At 48.4% G+C, this 12,990-nt stretch overlaps 1 protein-coding gene across 3 annotated transcripts in view; it reads left to right on the forward strand.

The window, feature by feature from the left end:
• The window catches only part of LOC116951299 (uncharacterized), an 82,623-nt gene that overhangs the window by 44,479 nt on the left and 25,154 nt on the right, over positions 1 to 12,990 (forward strand). For all 3 annotated transcript variants that reach the window (XM_032969823.2, XM_032969822.2, XM_032969824.2), the window contains 2 exons: positions 3,897 to 4,371; positions 6,323 to 7,965. In XM_032969823.2, coding sequence (XP_032825714.2) covers positions 3,897 to 4,371; positions 6,323 to 7,965 — 2,118 coding nt within the window. The remainder of the gene's footprint in view (positions 1 to 3,896; positions 4,372 to 6,322; positions 7,966 to 12,990) is intronic.

Raw genomic sequence — 12,990 nt, forward strand, 5'->3', positions numbered from 1 at the left:
AAGTTTCAGCAATACAAATTAAGTCGGTGGACTCGGTGGCATGAACATTGGCGGAATTAAGTTTGATTGGAGGGGCTAGGGGCTCGTAGTTTTGGGGGGCCACTATACATTCACCTCATTCCCTGCCACCCGTGCTCAATGCCAAACTCTTCATTGCTATTCCCCTGTTAATTTAAAAAAAAATATATAAATGTGTCATGCGAGTCACTAAGAAAAATCTAAGTTAACACTGGAAAAATAAGCACCATTAATCCCGGCGCATAACTGAAGCTCTTGCTTTAATGATCAGATTACCTATAGGATTTATCATAGTGCTTTCTAAATTGTGTTTAAACTGATATAAAGCAGTCGACATATTTTGGTGGGTGGAGGGGGAGGTGGCTGGTGGGTGGGGGGGCTCTCAAAATCCCAGGCCCTGTGCTGCTGCAGCCCCTAAAAGCTCCCTGCGTTAAGCCGGGCGGTGGTGGCGGCGGCGGCGGTTACGCTCCACGTGGCTGCCTGTAATCCAGTGCTGTGGAGGCAGCAGCGAAGGGTGTCGATGTGCCGTGTACCCTGACTTGACAGGAGAAGGTGGTACAGAAAAGTCGTGGATTAATGCAATGTCCCCTTCTTTATGGGATCGAGTGGTGTTCGCGAGCCCTTGCACGCGTGGATTTTCTCCGGCTGTGGATAAACATCTGAATATGTAGAGGACGACGGAGCCTGGGAAATTGTTGGTGCCAGCTCACCCACTGCACGACTGTTGTCCTCCAGCTTATCTGGTTCCTCCGCGATAGTGAAATGCAAACCGCATGAACAACGGCGCTATATCAAACTAAAACATTATTATGATGACCCCCGGGTGAAAGGAATCCAATGCCCCCCCCCTCTTCTTTGTGGCCCAGCAACTGGGTCCCTCCAGCTACTGAGCCCCCAGTCCTGTTGCACCACATGCACAACTCGTTGGCTACGGCCGCTGAGATGCCCGAGGATCTTTGCCCCCGAGCCTCGCCAATTGCAAGGCTGCATTTTCAGGAAATTGGTATCATACACAAATCCAAACGCGGACACAGTGTTCATAAATTAGGTGACTTAATGCAGCCTTGGTGCAACACACCCGCACAGATGATGCAAAGAATTCACCCCCCATCAACCCCCCCTTCCCCCCCTTCTCCCCCCCCCCCGTATAGCCTTAACAGACTGTTAGGGCAAGTGCTGTTTGCGAGAACATATGAAAGCCGGCATTGCACACGAGGGGGTGGATGGTCAGCACCACGCCTGACAGCCCTGTCTCCCAAGTGGCGATGTTTACACACTGCACCAGATACTCATTTGAGGCTGAGTCAGCCTCGGCAAGGCCCAGGATCGGTTCAGATGATCGTCACCGGTTTTGGTGGCTGTGAACGGGGGAATCGTACTCGGGTCGCCAGGTTCGTAGCGTGGCATGCTCTGCACCAACGCTTCATGCACACATGACACATAAACCAGTACCGCACGGTTGTAATGAAGGGATTCGGGGAGAAAAAAATATATAATTGCATCTCCGTTTAGGTGATGGAGTTGTAATGTAGCCGTGTGATGATGTTTTGCTGTGGTCCCCGCCATGCGTAATAAACTCGGGGATGAATAATTTCCGTGGCGCAGGTATACCGACTGCCTCCTCTTATGGCAGGGGAAATAATTGAATGGAAAAATGACGAACTTAATGCCCACATTCTGGTGACAGATACACACACACACACCTCTGTGTCATAATAAAATCCCACACGCGGCGCGTGTATAAATCATGCACGCGCGTGCGTACACTTGTACAGAAGAGTACTTGCGGTCGTGGATAATGAGATTCCTACCAGCTGGACGTCTCTGGGGGGGGGGGGGGGGAGAATACCAAAAGAGTATAGCACAACATGCACATGTGACTACATTTTCTTGAGAGGTGTATCGTTATTTCATTATGCAACTGACAAAAAACCGGGACTTTAATGTTTCTGGAAGATTTGCAGATTTGCCAGTACAGCAGCTATCTCAAAGAGCGGGGACGATCCTTCGGAAAATTCTGAAGAGTTGACAGTGCTATACGTGGCCTTGATGAGCCAATGCTTCCAATTTTGTATTCACTAGAGGATGACCAATTTTGACTTTCTTATGGGGTGGTTACTCACTCAATTTGTCTCGGAGGAATAAAAGGACTGATTGCATCGCCGACTGGGATTTGAAATTGCAAGATTTGTAATGAAGTTCTAACCACGGTGACATCCGAGTGGATTCTACTGCACCGTTTATACAAATTAATTCGAGCCATTCTCAATCCACCAATGGAGGAAGGCCTAAATGGTCATGGGTTCGAAGCGCAGCGCCATAACCAAGGTGCCATGTACGTAGCATGTGATTAAATCATGAAGTTTAATGTAAGATTATGATTCTGTGTATTGCACCTTTTTAACACTTTTGCGACCAATATCATCCATAAATACAAGTTTTTTTTGGGTTAGATCGCATAAATATATAAATGTGTCGTTAAACCGGCCACCACCCAACACAGCCAATTAGTAAGGTTTGTCGTGCAAAGCCACAACATTTGCATGTTGCGGCTTTGCTCTCCAACACACCGGTGTGCTGTACTACTAATGACAAACCTTACTAATTAGCTGTGGCGGGTTTAACGACACATTTATATATTTATGCGATCAAACCCAAAAAACCTGTTACGGAATATATTGCACCTATTCGTACGTTTAATGCACTCTCCAGTATATTCTATGTGCAGTGCATTCAATGTATTAATTGGTGCAAATGGACACTGAAAACTAATGCAATGTTTCGCACAAAAAAAACAGTGAGGAAAGTTTCCGAAACCAACTTCCTCTTTCCACTGAAAAGGGAACCTCTGTTGCATGCACTGTGCCTTGCTTCAGCTCTGAAGCCTAAGCCAGGCTCTAGGTTAGGCCTCGCCCCGTTTCCTAATCCACCGTCACTTCCCGGTTCTTATTGAAATACCCTCGGCGGCAGTTGTAAAATTTAAACCAATCTTGGATTGTCGTGATCAGGCAAACATCGCTGCCGCAAGTAGCAACCGTGCTGTGGTTAATATCCTGGTGTGGCTGGGGTTTAGATGGCTTTAGCTTGAGTGTCGTGTGGACGTTTGGGCAAGGTTGCCAGCACATGATCGGTCTGTGCCTATGAAGTCTACACAAAACAGATCTTAGTGCCTGGTGTAAAAACGGCAGCGTTTGTGGTACGGTCTGGACGTTTTATTTTTACGTGACGGCAACTGTTGACCGTAACGATATGAAATGCGGAGATATTCCTTGTAAATAGTTCTTGCATGTACATGCACGATTTATAATTCATAAGTTTAATGTTTAATGTGTCGTCAGTGAATTCATTCGATAACATTAAACTTAAATGATTCTAGTAGCTTGTCAAAGTCAAAAGTGATTTCCTCGCTCAGGCGAGCATTGAGCGGTGCTCGTTTTACGTTTACAGCCATGAGCTTGTGATAAAATTCCACATTTTTATGGCGATGGTTCAGTTTCTCCATAAGACAACGACTGTTGACTACCTTGCAGTTGTCCTCATCAACTCTGGATTTGAACTTAATAGGCCAAAGTGTAAAAATTGAAAGGGTCTAGCCTGCATAAGTGCGGTGTAAGTTTTAATTGCTGTTCTTGGTGTTTGGAGCCAGTGGTGATCATTCCACATTTCTATGGCAGTGTCCAGTCACACAATGAGGCGGTAGCTGTTTGATATCCACATAGCGGGGTGTCGTGCATGTTATCGACCCGAAGCAGTTGACGACTGGGTGGATTTTCAAATGAGATTTTCATCGTGACCTTCCGATTTGTGAGTCGTCTGATCGGTGTTAAATCGTAAATCTTCACAAATTCATCATTTGCCTTCCTTTTTTGAATCCGCAGCACTAGTCTGGACTCGGAATTCGCCAGTGGCAATGCCACGGACGCCTGTCCCGAGGATCCGATCGAGTGCCCCGGCGAGGCCCCGTCGAGCCTCCACCCACTGTCGACCGATCTGCAGTCTGCCGCCCCTAAGACGACGGCGTCCGACCGCTGCCCCCGGACGGTCACATCGCACCTCGCCTGCCCCTTGACCCTGACCCCCAAATCAACCTCGTCGAACACTTCTTCTTCGTCGTCGTCGTCGTCGTCGTCGTCCACGCCCTCCTCGACGTTTTTTGCGCTGTCGCCGGCGACGTCGTACCGCCTGGTGGAACCGGAGCACCGCCCCGCGGGAACGCAGCGGCGCCTCAGCCTGCAGCAGCCCCGCAGGCCGCTGTGGCTCGACGACGCGGGGGTGGGCGGGGTGACCGTGCGACGCAAACACTCACTCGCGGGCATCCCCTACGAGCTGTCGATGGACCTCCAGGCCAAGCAGGTAACCCGGCTCTGCCTTCACTTGATCGGTCCGCCAACAAGCAATCAAGTCAGTCGATCAAACGATCGGTGAAGTGGTTATTATAACCCATGGTTGTGAAAAGTCATGACGCGTCATTGTTTTTTGTGGATTTATGTGTGTTTTTGTACCACAATTAGTCCAGAACGTGTGTCCACAAGGCCATCAGGCTGGTAAACAAACATATATCTTTTTATGAATACCGACGAAGTGAAGACTGAAAAAATATAAGAATAGGTTTTACCCTTTCTGGCAATAAAACAGGTGTTCCAGATCATTAGACCTCCTTTGCCAGTACCAAAATGTAATAATAGGGTTTTTCCCCTTTCTGGCAACAAAACTGAATCCTTATTACAAGGATTCATGTCTACATTAACCACAATACCTGCAGTCAAAATGCAAACAAAAAACATACTATGATAATATATGCATTGTCCTTGAAACTGATTAGTCCACACCAAGGGACGGCTTGGTGTGGACCAATCAGGGGATGGCTTGGTGTGGACCAATCAGTTTCAAGGACAATGCATATATTATCATAGTGTGTTTTTTGTTTGCATTTTGACTGCAGGTATTGTGGTTAATGTAGACATGAATCCTTGTATGTAATAAGGATTCAGTTTTGTTTCCAGAAAGGGAAAAAACCCTATTATTAGGTGTTCAGATGTTCAAACACCAAATAGAAACATTTGCAAGGAATCGGGTCTACATTAACCACACGCAGTACTTGTGCTGAACATACAAAGGAACATGTTCTGATAATATATGGCATTGTCTTTAAAACTGATTGGCCTACACCAGAGATGGCCTTCTTTAGGGCCTACTCACCAGTGTCAGACCAGAGAACACCAAAGACGAACAGTAACAAAGACGACAATGCACTGTCTGAGCATTTATTGCTCGGTGTGAGCAACTATAAACTTCTATTTTGTTCATACTTTGATACTGGCAAAAAGGTCCCATTTTTAAAGTTAAGGCTGTTAATTTATTTTACCAAATATTGCAGCATGGAAGTGTATTTCAAATACCCTCTCGAACTATCTCAAGTAGAGGCTTTTGCTCCAAGTGTGGTGTGAGTGAGATTGCAAGGCTGCACCATCTCCTTGGCAAAGAGAGGAGTAATTTTTTTAGACAGAAGCCAAAACCCCACTCTCCCCCCCCCCCCCCCCCAAGAGTACGTGAAGTCAAAGTGCTTTCTCCACTCTGATTTTGGCCAGTGCTCATGCCTCCCGTTTGCAACCCTTAAGCCAGTCGTGGAAAGTCCACATTTTCATGGCAGGGATGAGTATATAGCCTGCAGAGATAACTCCTGTTAATTTCCCACAAAGTGATACTCATTTTTAGTAAGCTGGGGTTGATGAATGCTTGAGCTGACCCCCAACTCTTGAAAGAGTTTTGACGTTTGTTACAGATTAATCTTTGTGAACATCTTGTTTGTTGGCCTTCCCCCGCACGTCTGATTAGAACGGCTGGCTACATACGGTGTGAAAGATGTTAACTTACCTGCCTGATATGCAGGAGGTCGTGGCTTCGATCCCGACCCTGATGCCTGTATATTTGGAGTATGCGTGTTCTCCCCCGTGGTCACGTGCATTTTTCTGCAGGTCCTTCGGGTTTGTCACTTCACATTTAGAATCGACGTGCATTTAGAGTATTTGACTGCTTGAAATTTCGACATGATAAGCCACTTGGTTGAGCTACCATTTGTGGCCAGGTCACTTCTGAAGAAGCTGTACAACTCCGTGGGCCTTCCCTGGTAAAATTAAATAGGAATTTTTTAATGGTTCAGTTTACATAGATAACGATCTTTCACCTTCATTGTCACAGCACCAAGCAGACATTCTGATGCTCTCTCTCTCCATCTCTCTCCGTCTTTCTCTCCATCTCTGCGCTGCCTCCGTTTCGGTATGTTCGTCTGGCTCCAATGCCACAGACCGAGGTGCTGGAGAGACGCTACGGGGGCTACGCGGAGAGCCGGCGTGCCGCTCGCACCATCCAGGCCGCCTTTCGGCAGCACCAGATGCGCAAGCAGTTCGAGCGAATCCGCATGTCGTCGAAGGGGGGCGGCAGCTCGAGCACCCCCTCCCCATCCCCCACAGCCCGCACAGCCAATCAGCGTGGTGCCCGCGACACTCCCGGCGGTGGTGGCAGCGGTGGCGGCGGCGGCGCAACGGAAGGTGGTGGCGGGGACGCGGCTGATATTGGAGGTGGCGGCGGTGGCGGTGGCGGTGGTGGCGGTGGTATTGATTTCGACGCTGACAGTGGCGGCGGTAGTGGCGATGTAGGTGGTGGTGATGGTAGTGGCAATGACTGTAACAGTGGAGATGGTGGTGACATCGACAGAGGTGGTGGTGGTGGTGGTGATGGTGACCATCACGCTATGACTGTTCCAGCTGAAACAAGGACATCGCCTGCAGCTGTGGAAGATCTCTGCTTAGGTCCAAATTCCCTGCATTCCAATGCACATGCGAGCGGCAACGATTTGGAAAACCTCGGTGGAACTGTTTTGAAAGGCAAGGACATTATAGAGGCTGCCGTCAGCAGGCCAGGCGATGTCTGCCACACCAGCGTCGCCAGTAACTTTAAAGCAGATGAACGGAGCGGCAATCACGTGGAAGGCAATGATCATGACGACGATGATGACACGGAAGGTGACAGAGGAGAGAGCAATGGAGTGGCAGACTCCTTCATCAAGGTGACCCTGTTTATCGATGAGGACGCGCTGGTCCCACAGGGCCGCGACGAGGTTTGCGCGACCACCCCCGACGATGGACTGGAGAGCGGCGACGGGTTGCAAGCGAGCGAGGAGGAGTGCGTCGTCGGAGGAAGCTGCGCGATTCCCAGTGACAAGCCGGAGCCCTCCGTGAACGTTGTGGATCAGAGGAACCGCGAGCGTCGCGCTCCGAAAACGAGCAGCAGGGATTTTGGCGTTGCCACGGACAAAGTGCCAACGCACTGCCTGCTAAACCGCGAAGGAGAGGAGTTGTTGGCGGCGGTGAAGGAAGTTGACGAGACCGCCGCGGGCGATGCCGACAAAGGTACGGAAGCTGACGAACCGGCAGGACGAGCGGGTGAAAGGGATGACAACGCGGGCAGCGGAACGACGCCGGAATGTAACGTCCGGCAATGTGTCGCCGTGAACCAGGGCCTTTACAATGGCAAGTCGCCGCTTGGGAACATCCAAGACTTCACCGGCGTCAACGGCGGCGACGGGGGCAATGACGACGAGGGAGATGACGGGGACGACGGCGAGGATGATGACGGTGACCTGTGCGCAGAGGGCAACACGGGCTCATCGGCCGTGCGGCGAGATGATGAAGAGGAGGGGAGCACGTGTCGAACCGAGGAGGGCTCCTCGCTGTGTTCGTCGGTGGCTGCGGCACCGGCGACAATGACGACGACGACGGGAGGAGGAGGAGGAGGGATGGCGGTCGTGGATCAGGGAGTGGAGTCGCTGGATTTTCTGGACGAGGTGGAGACGATACCACGGGACGGGGGCCTCCAGGGGTGGGACACGAGCAGCGTCGCAGCACAGCGCAAGCGTCAATACCGCGTGGGCCTCAACCTCTTCAACAAGTGAGTGCCGCAGTGGCGAGATGTTAACTGCCTAGCCTGGTATACAGGACGTCCTGGGTTCAATCCCGACACTGACGATGCCTGATATTTTTGGGGTTTGCATGTTCTCCCCGTGGTCGCTTGGATTTTTCTCAGGGTCCTCCGGTTTTCCCCTCCACATGTAGAAACACGCTTTTCAGAGTATTTGGCTGCTCTAAATTCCCACGTGAATCAGCCACTTTGTTGAGCTATAAATTGTGGCCAGGTTACTTTGATAAATAACAATATCGCTCAGTGGGCCTTACACCTGATAAAAATAAGAAATGGTTACATCGTTCCCAGAATTACCAGCATACAAAAAATAGAATAAAGAATGAAGTTCTTGAATCGAATTGTTGCCCAGATTCGTGACAATTCATTTGTCACCAAGTGCCGATCGATGGGCTTGTAATAGGATATACCAAATGCGGCGATAATAATATGAGTGCTTGCCTTCATGTGAGAGGACATCGGCGTTGTCTGGGAAAAAAACGCGTGTAAACAAAGGGGCTGAACACTCCAAAGCTCCACACACATTAGTTCAGTCGTCATCTCTTGGGCATTCTGCAACTCACTTGGTATTTCCAGGGAGTGTCTCGTCCAAGTACTAACCAGGCAAAACCCTTCGCGTCTTCAGAGTTGATTCGATCGTGGAAAGTATTTTGCGTACACAGCTAAACAAGCTTGAACCGCTTCGTAGGCCTCGCTCGATACTGGACGCCACCATAGGAATGTGGAATTTTCACCATGTTGCATATTGCAATGGTTGTGTTTATAGCGGCGGCGGGAAGATGGATCATGTTTAATATCTAGATCGTGAATCATCTCACTAGATGCAATGTTGTGTATCTGTGTGTTTTGTGTAAAGCATGTTTCGTGTTGTGTATCTGTGTGTTTTGTGTAAGATGTGTGTTTGGTGCTGTGTATCCGCGTGTGGGTAAGGCATTCGTTCCATGGTGCATCTTTGTGTTTTGTCACCCAAAACATAGTGCTGGCACTCCTCGCACATATTCAAAGTTTCTCCTGTTCAGTATGCATGCTGCAGTCTGCCCCCCCCCCCATCCACACCACCCCTGCCACCCCCAAAAATCTTTCATACCACCCCCCTGGGGCGTTGCACGGCCCATGGCCCACGCTCGAGTTTGTTTTCACGCTTTTTCAGAATTTAGGCGTTGGCCGGAAATTCCTCTTCGTTTGCGGGTGCTGTTGGGGGGGAAATAGTTCACCATCGTTAGCTGGTTCCGTAGCACCACCCTATAACCCCACCCTGACTCCACTCAATCATCAACCCCGGGCCCGTTTCACAATCGCAGAACGAGAAGTGGAGGAACGGGGGCGATGTGCGTTGTTGCACGGAAGCATGCCGCACAATGCTTTTGCTACATGCGTAACTGGTCTGATGTTGTTCTCGAAAAAAAATTGCTGTCATTCTGCCAAAAAGCGAGAATGCGAATCGGAATATATATTCACGCCGGAGGAATCCGATGAGCTTCATGCAGGTCTTCGTCAGACAGATGTCCGGTAGTTTCTCCTGATGCCCAGTCGTCGAGTGATGGACGATGCAACTCCAAAACAAGTTGACGGTGAAGATCATCCTCCCCTTTGCAATTGGGCACGGACTGGCAGTGGCATTGTGGAGTTGTCGCGGCGTTTGAACGTATTGGCGGCACACCGGTGGTGCGGTATAAAAAATGAAAGCGGAGAATCTTGCGGGGTGCATCAAAATCAGTTCCCGCCATGTCAAAGCCGTCGGAAGACGAATGTTTACATGAGCAGCTGAACACAACAACTTCAGTCTGTTGCCATATAGCAGCACCCAGCCTGATGGCAATTGGCTGACTCCAAAGGCAGATTTGGCAACATTGATCTACGATCAATATTGATCTACGATCAATGTTGCCATTTTTTTTAGCAAGTCTCAGTAGACTGAATAAACCTTCGAATAATATCAAACTTGGCGACAGTCAATTTCAGACTGATAAACAGATTTGGTGATTCACCTTTCATATCATGGAACCTTTTTTTTGCCAGTATCAAAGTATGAAAAACATAATAGGTTTTACCCTTTCTGGCAATAAGACAGGGGGTGTTAAGATGTTCAAACACCAAATCGATAAATTTTGCGAGGAATCACTTCCGCATTAACCACACCTACTTATGGTGAACATGCAAACACACGTGCTCTGGTAATAATCTACGCATTGTCTTTGAAACTGATTGGCCTACAACAGAGACAGCCTTCGACATGGGCTAGTCTCACCACCAGTGTCAGACCAGAGAACAACGCCAATAGGGCGAACAGCACAAGGACAATGCCACTACCGGGGCATTTATAGCTGGGGGGGGGGAGCAGCCACATATATGGTGCAGGCCAATCGGTTTCAACGAGAATCCATACATTACACTCTTTGGTTCTTTCGGTAAAGTCACGTAGGTAGAAACATAATAGATCACGACGTTTCGATCGAAACAACAGGCAATCGTCATCAGGTGGGACAACCACAGCGATAAAAAAAACTCTTGCTGAACCCGTTTTTCTTGCCGTGGTTGTCCCACCTGATGACGACCGCTTGTTGTTGCGATCCAAACGTCGTGATCTATTATTATTTTTCTACCTACGTGACTTTACCGAAAGAACCAAAGAGTATGGAAACCTGCAGTCACGAAAGCTTCAAATCAAAATGCATATATTATCGGAGCACGTTTGTTTGCATCTTCACCACAAGTACGTGTGGTTCATGCGGACTTGATTCCTCGCAAAAGGTATCAATTTGGTGTTTGAACATCTTCACACCCCCTGTTTCATAGCCAGAAAGGGTACAGCCTAATCTTACTTTTCATATGTTCCTCTTGTGTGCCAGGCATCAACAATAACATCACACTTCCTCGATAGTCAACATTATTCAAATGTCTCCCATTGTCCAACGAAGGTAAATCTGTGTAAATCGCTCACCTGAGGGTATTCAGACAGTGGTGAGTGCCACATTCCTATGGCAGGGACCGGTGTTAATCCATAGGACAAAACCACTATTGACTTCCCAGCAGTGTACATATCATTAAATTACAGCCCCTATTCTTATTTCTCAAATTTTTATGTTAGACTGTTTTATGAGGACCCCGGTGTGTTCCGCGGCACCGGCGTACCGCCAACAATGCGTCCATTTGCCGTTCATTGCCAAGGTTCGTGACTCGGGGGGGGGCGGGGGGTGTCTAAACCAAAAAAATAGATATCCACCCACATGCTACCACAAAGGACATTAAAGATCGCGTGACGGAGATTGAAATGAGTCGGCGGCCACACGTGTGCCGGTTTTCAGTGTCCGACATGGAATTGAATTGCACGTTCAGTTCCTTAATTGAAAACATCGTCCACTGCTAGCAGGCTACTGTCCACGTGCGGGCCGGTGCCGCGTACACCGAATGCCACTGCCGCATCGGGAGAGCTACCACTGTGGGAGGGTGGTCCCTTGGCTAGAATGCAGCAAGGCATTGGGATGGTTGAAATTATGAGATGTGATGCTCTTTGACCTGCCGAGGAATTGAAATGCCCTGTGCACGCAAATCTTTAAGTCCACGTCCCCACTTGTAACGCCGAGCCAATTGCAGGAAGTTAAACATTTCCATGGTGGTGGGAGCCAGTTTCTCCTTGGGACTGTGTCATTGATATCCCAAAAATGTAATCGGCCTCAGAGGGATGATGATTACGATGGTGACGACTATGATGATGACGATGACGACAATGATGATGATGGGCTGAGTCACCCACTGGCGACTTTCCGATTGTGAGTCAAGCCCTCTAACCACAACATCACCCGGGCAGATGAGGAAACGTGTGAATGAATTCTGTGCCAAAATGTGCTTTTGGCTAACCATCGAACAAAGATGGTCACTGCATCACGCGCTTTCAGATGCGCTTCTGTGGCCATCTGGAACGCTCTTCCTTCCGATATTGGGAAGCCACTGGAGATATGTACTTTAAAATCTAGATTGAAAAGTAATTTGTGGTTAACTTTTTTTTCGTGGTTTGATTTGTTATCCTTCTTCCACACCTCCAATTATGATTGTTGGCTACATACACAGCGTTCTATATAAGTGAAACTGCCACGTTTTTCGTTTGAGTTGCGCACACTGCGTGTTTCTCGCGCTGGGCTCGAGTTCCAAATCCTTTTTGGGGAAAGAACTCAGGCCTTGAGAATCAATTTACCTTCTCTATCCAGGGACAATAACACGAGTACCACTTTGCAGGCAAGTGTGAAGCACTTGTCAAATGGCAAGACGGGTCAATTGCCATTCTTAAAATGATTATTGAATCCATCTGTGCGGAGCCTGGAGTTACCATGGCTTTTTTTTGTCCTTCAAGCCCCACACACCTGACAATGGAATTGGCCTAACATCCCAAAGCAAGAACCTCCTGACAAACATTATTGTGACTCGGTGAGACTTTCCTAGGTGAAGCGCATCATTACAACCTTTCGGTTTACCATATTGTTGTGCAGGGAAATTTAGTTTTCAGGTCCATACGGTGTACAGCCGTTTCAATACGGGCAACAACATTTGTGTTGTCTATTTGTTTGTGTTTCTCCCTTGTGATGGGGTTTTGTAGGATGAACGTTGAGATTTATAAGGGCACGGGGTGACCAATAAGGTCTGAATTGGTCTGTAATAAGGTAGGCACTGAAAATGGGTTGACAGGTATGTTATTTGATTTAAAGCTTTCGTGACTGCAGGGATTCATATTCTTGGTTCTTTCGGTAAAGTCACGTAGAAGGGAAACAGTACCCTGGCGTCTACAAACTAAGTTTCCTCTGTGGTAGTAGTTACATTGGATAAACCAAACGACATATCTCAGACCGCATTCGTGAACACAAAGCAGACCTAAAACACGGTAGGACCAACACCTCGGCCGTGGCAGATCACTGTTATAATTCAGTAGGCTCACATGACATTGACTTCTTCAAGACAGAGGTTCTTTGCAAGCCATCTGGCTACCATGAGAGATTCGTTCAT

Source organism: Petromyzon marinus, chromosome 42 (assembly GCF_048934315.1).
Source record: "Petromyzon marinus isolate PM22_M1 ecotype Great Lakes invasive population chromosome 42, UKy_Petmar_22M1.pri1.0, whole genome shotgun sequence".
In the NCBI taxonomy this organism is placed as follows: Eukaryota; Metazoa; Chordata; class Hyperoartia; order Petromyzontiformes; family Petromyzontidae; genus Petromyzon; species Petromyzon marinus.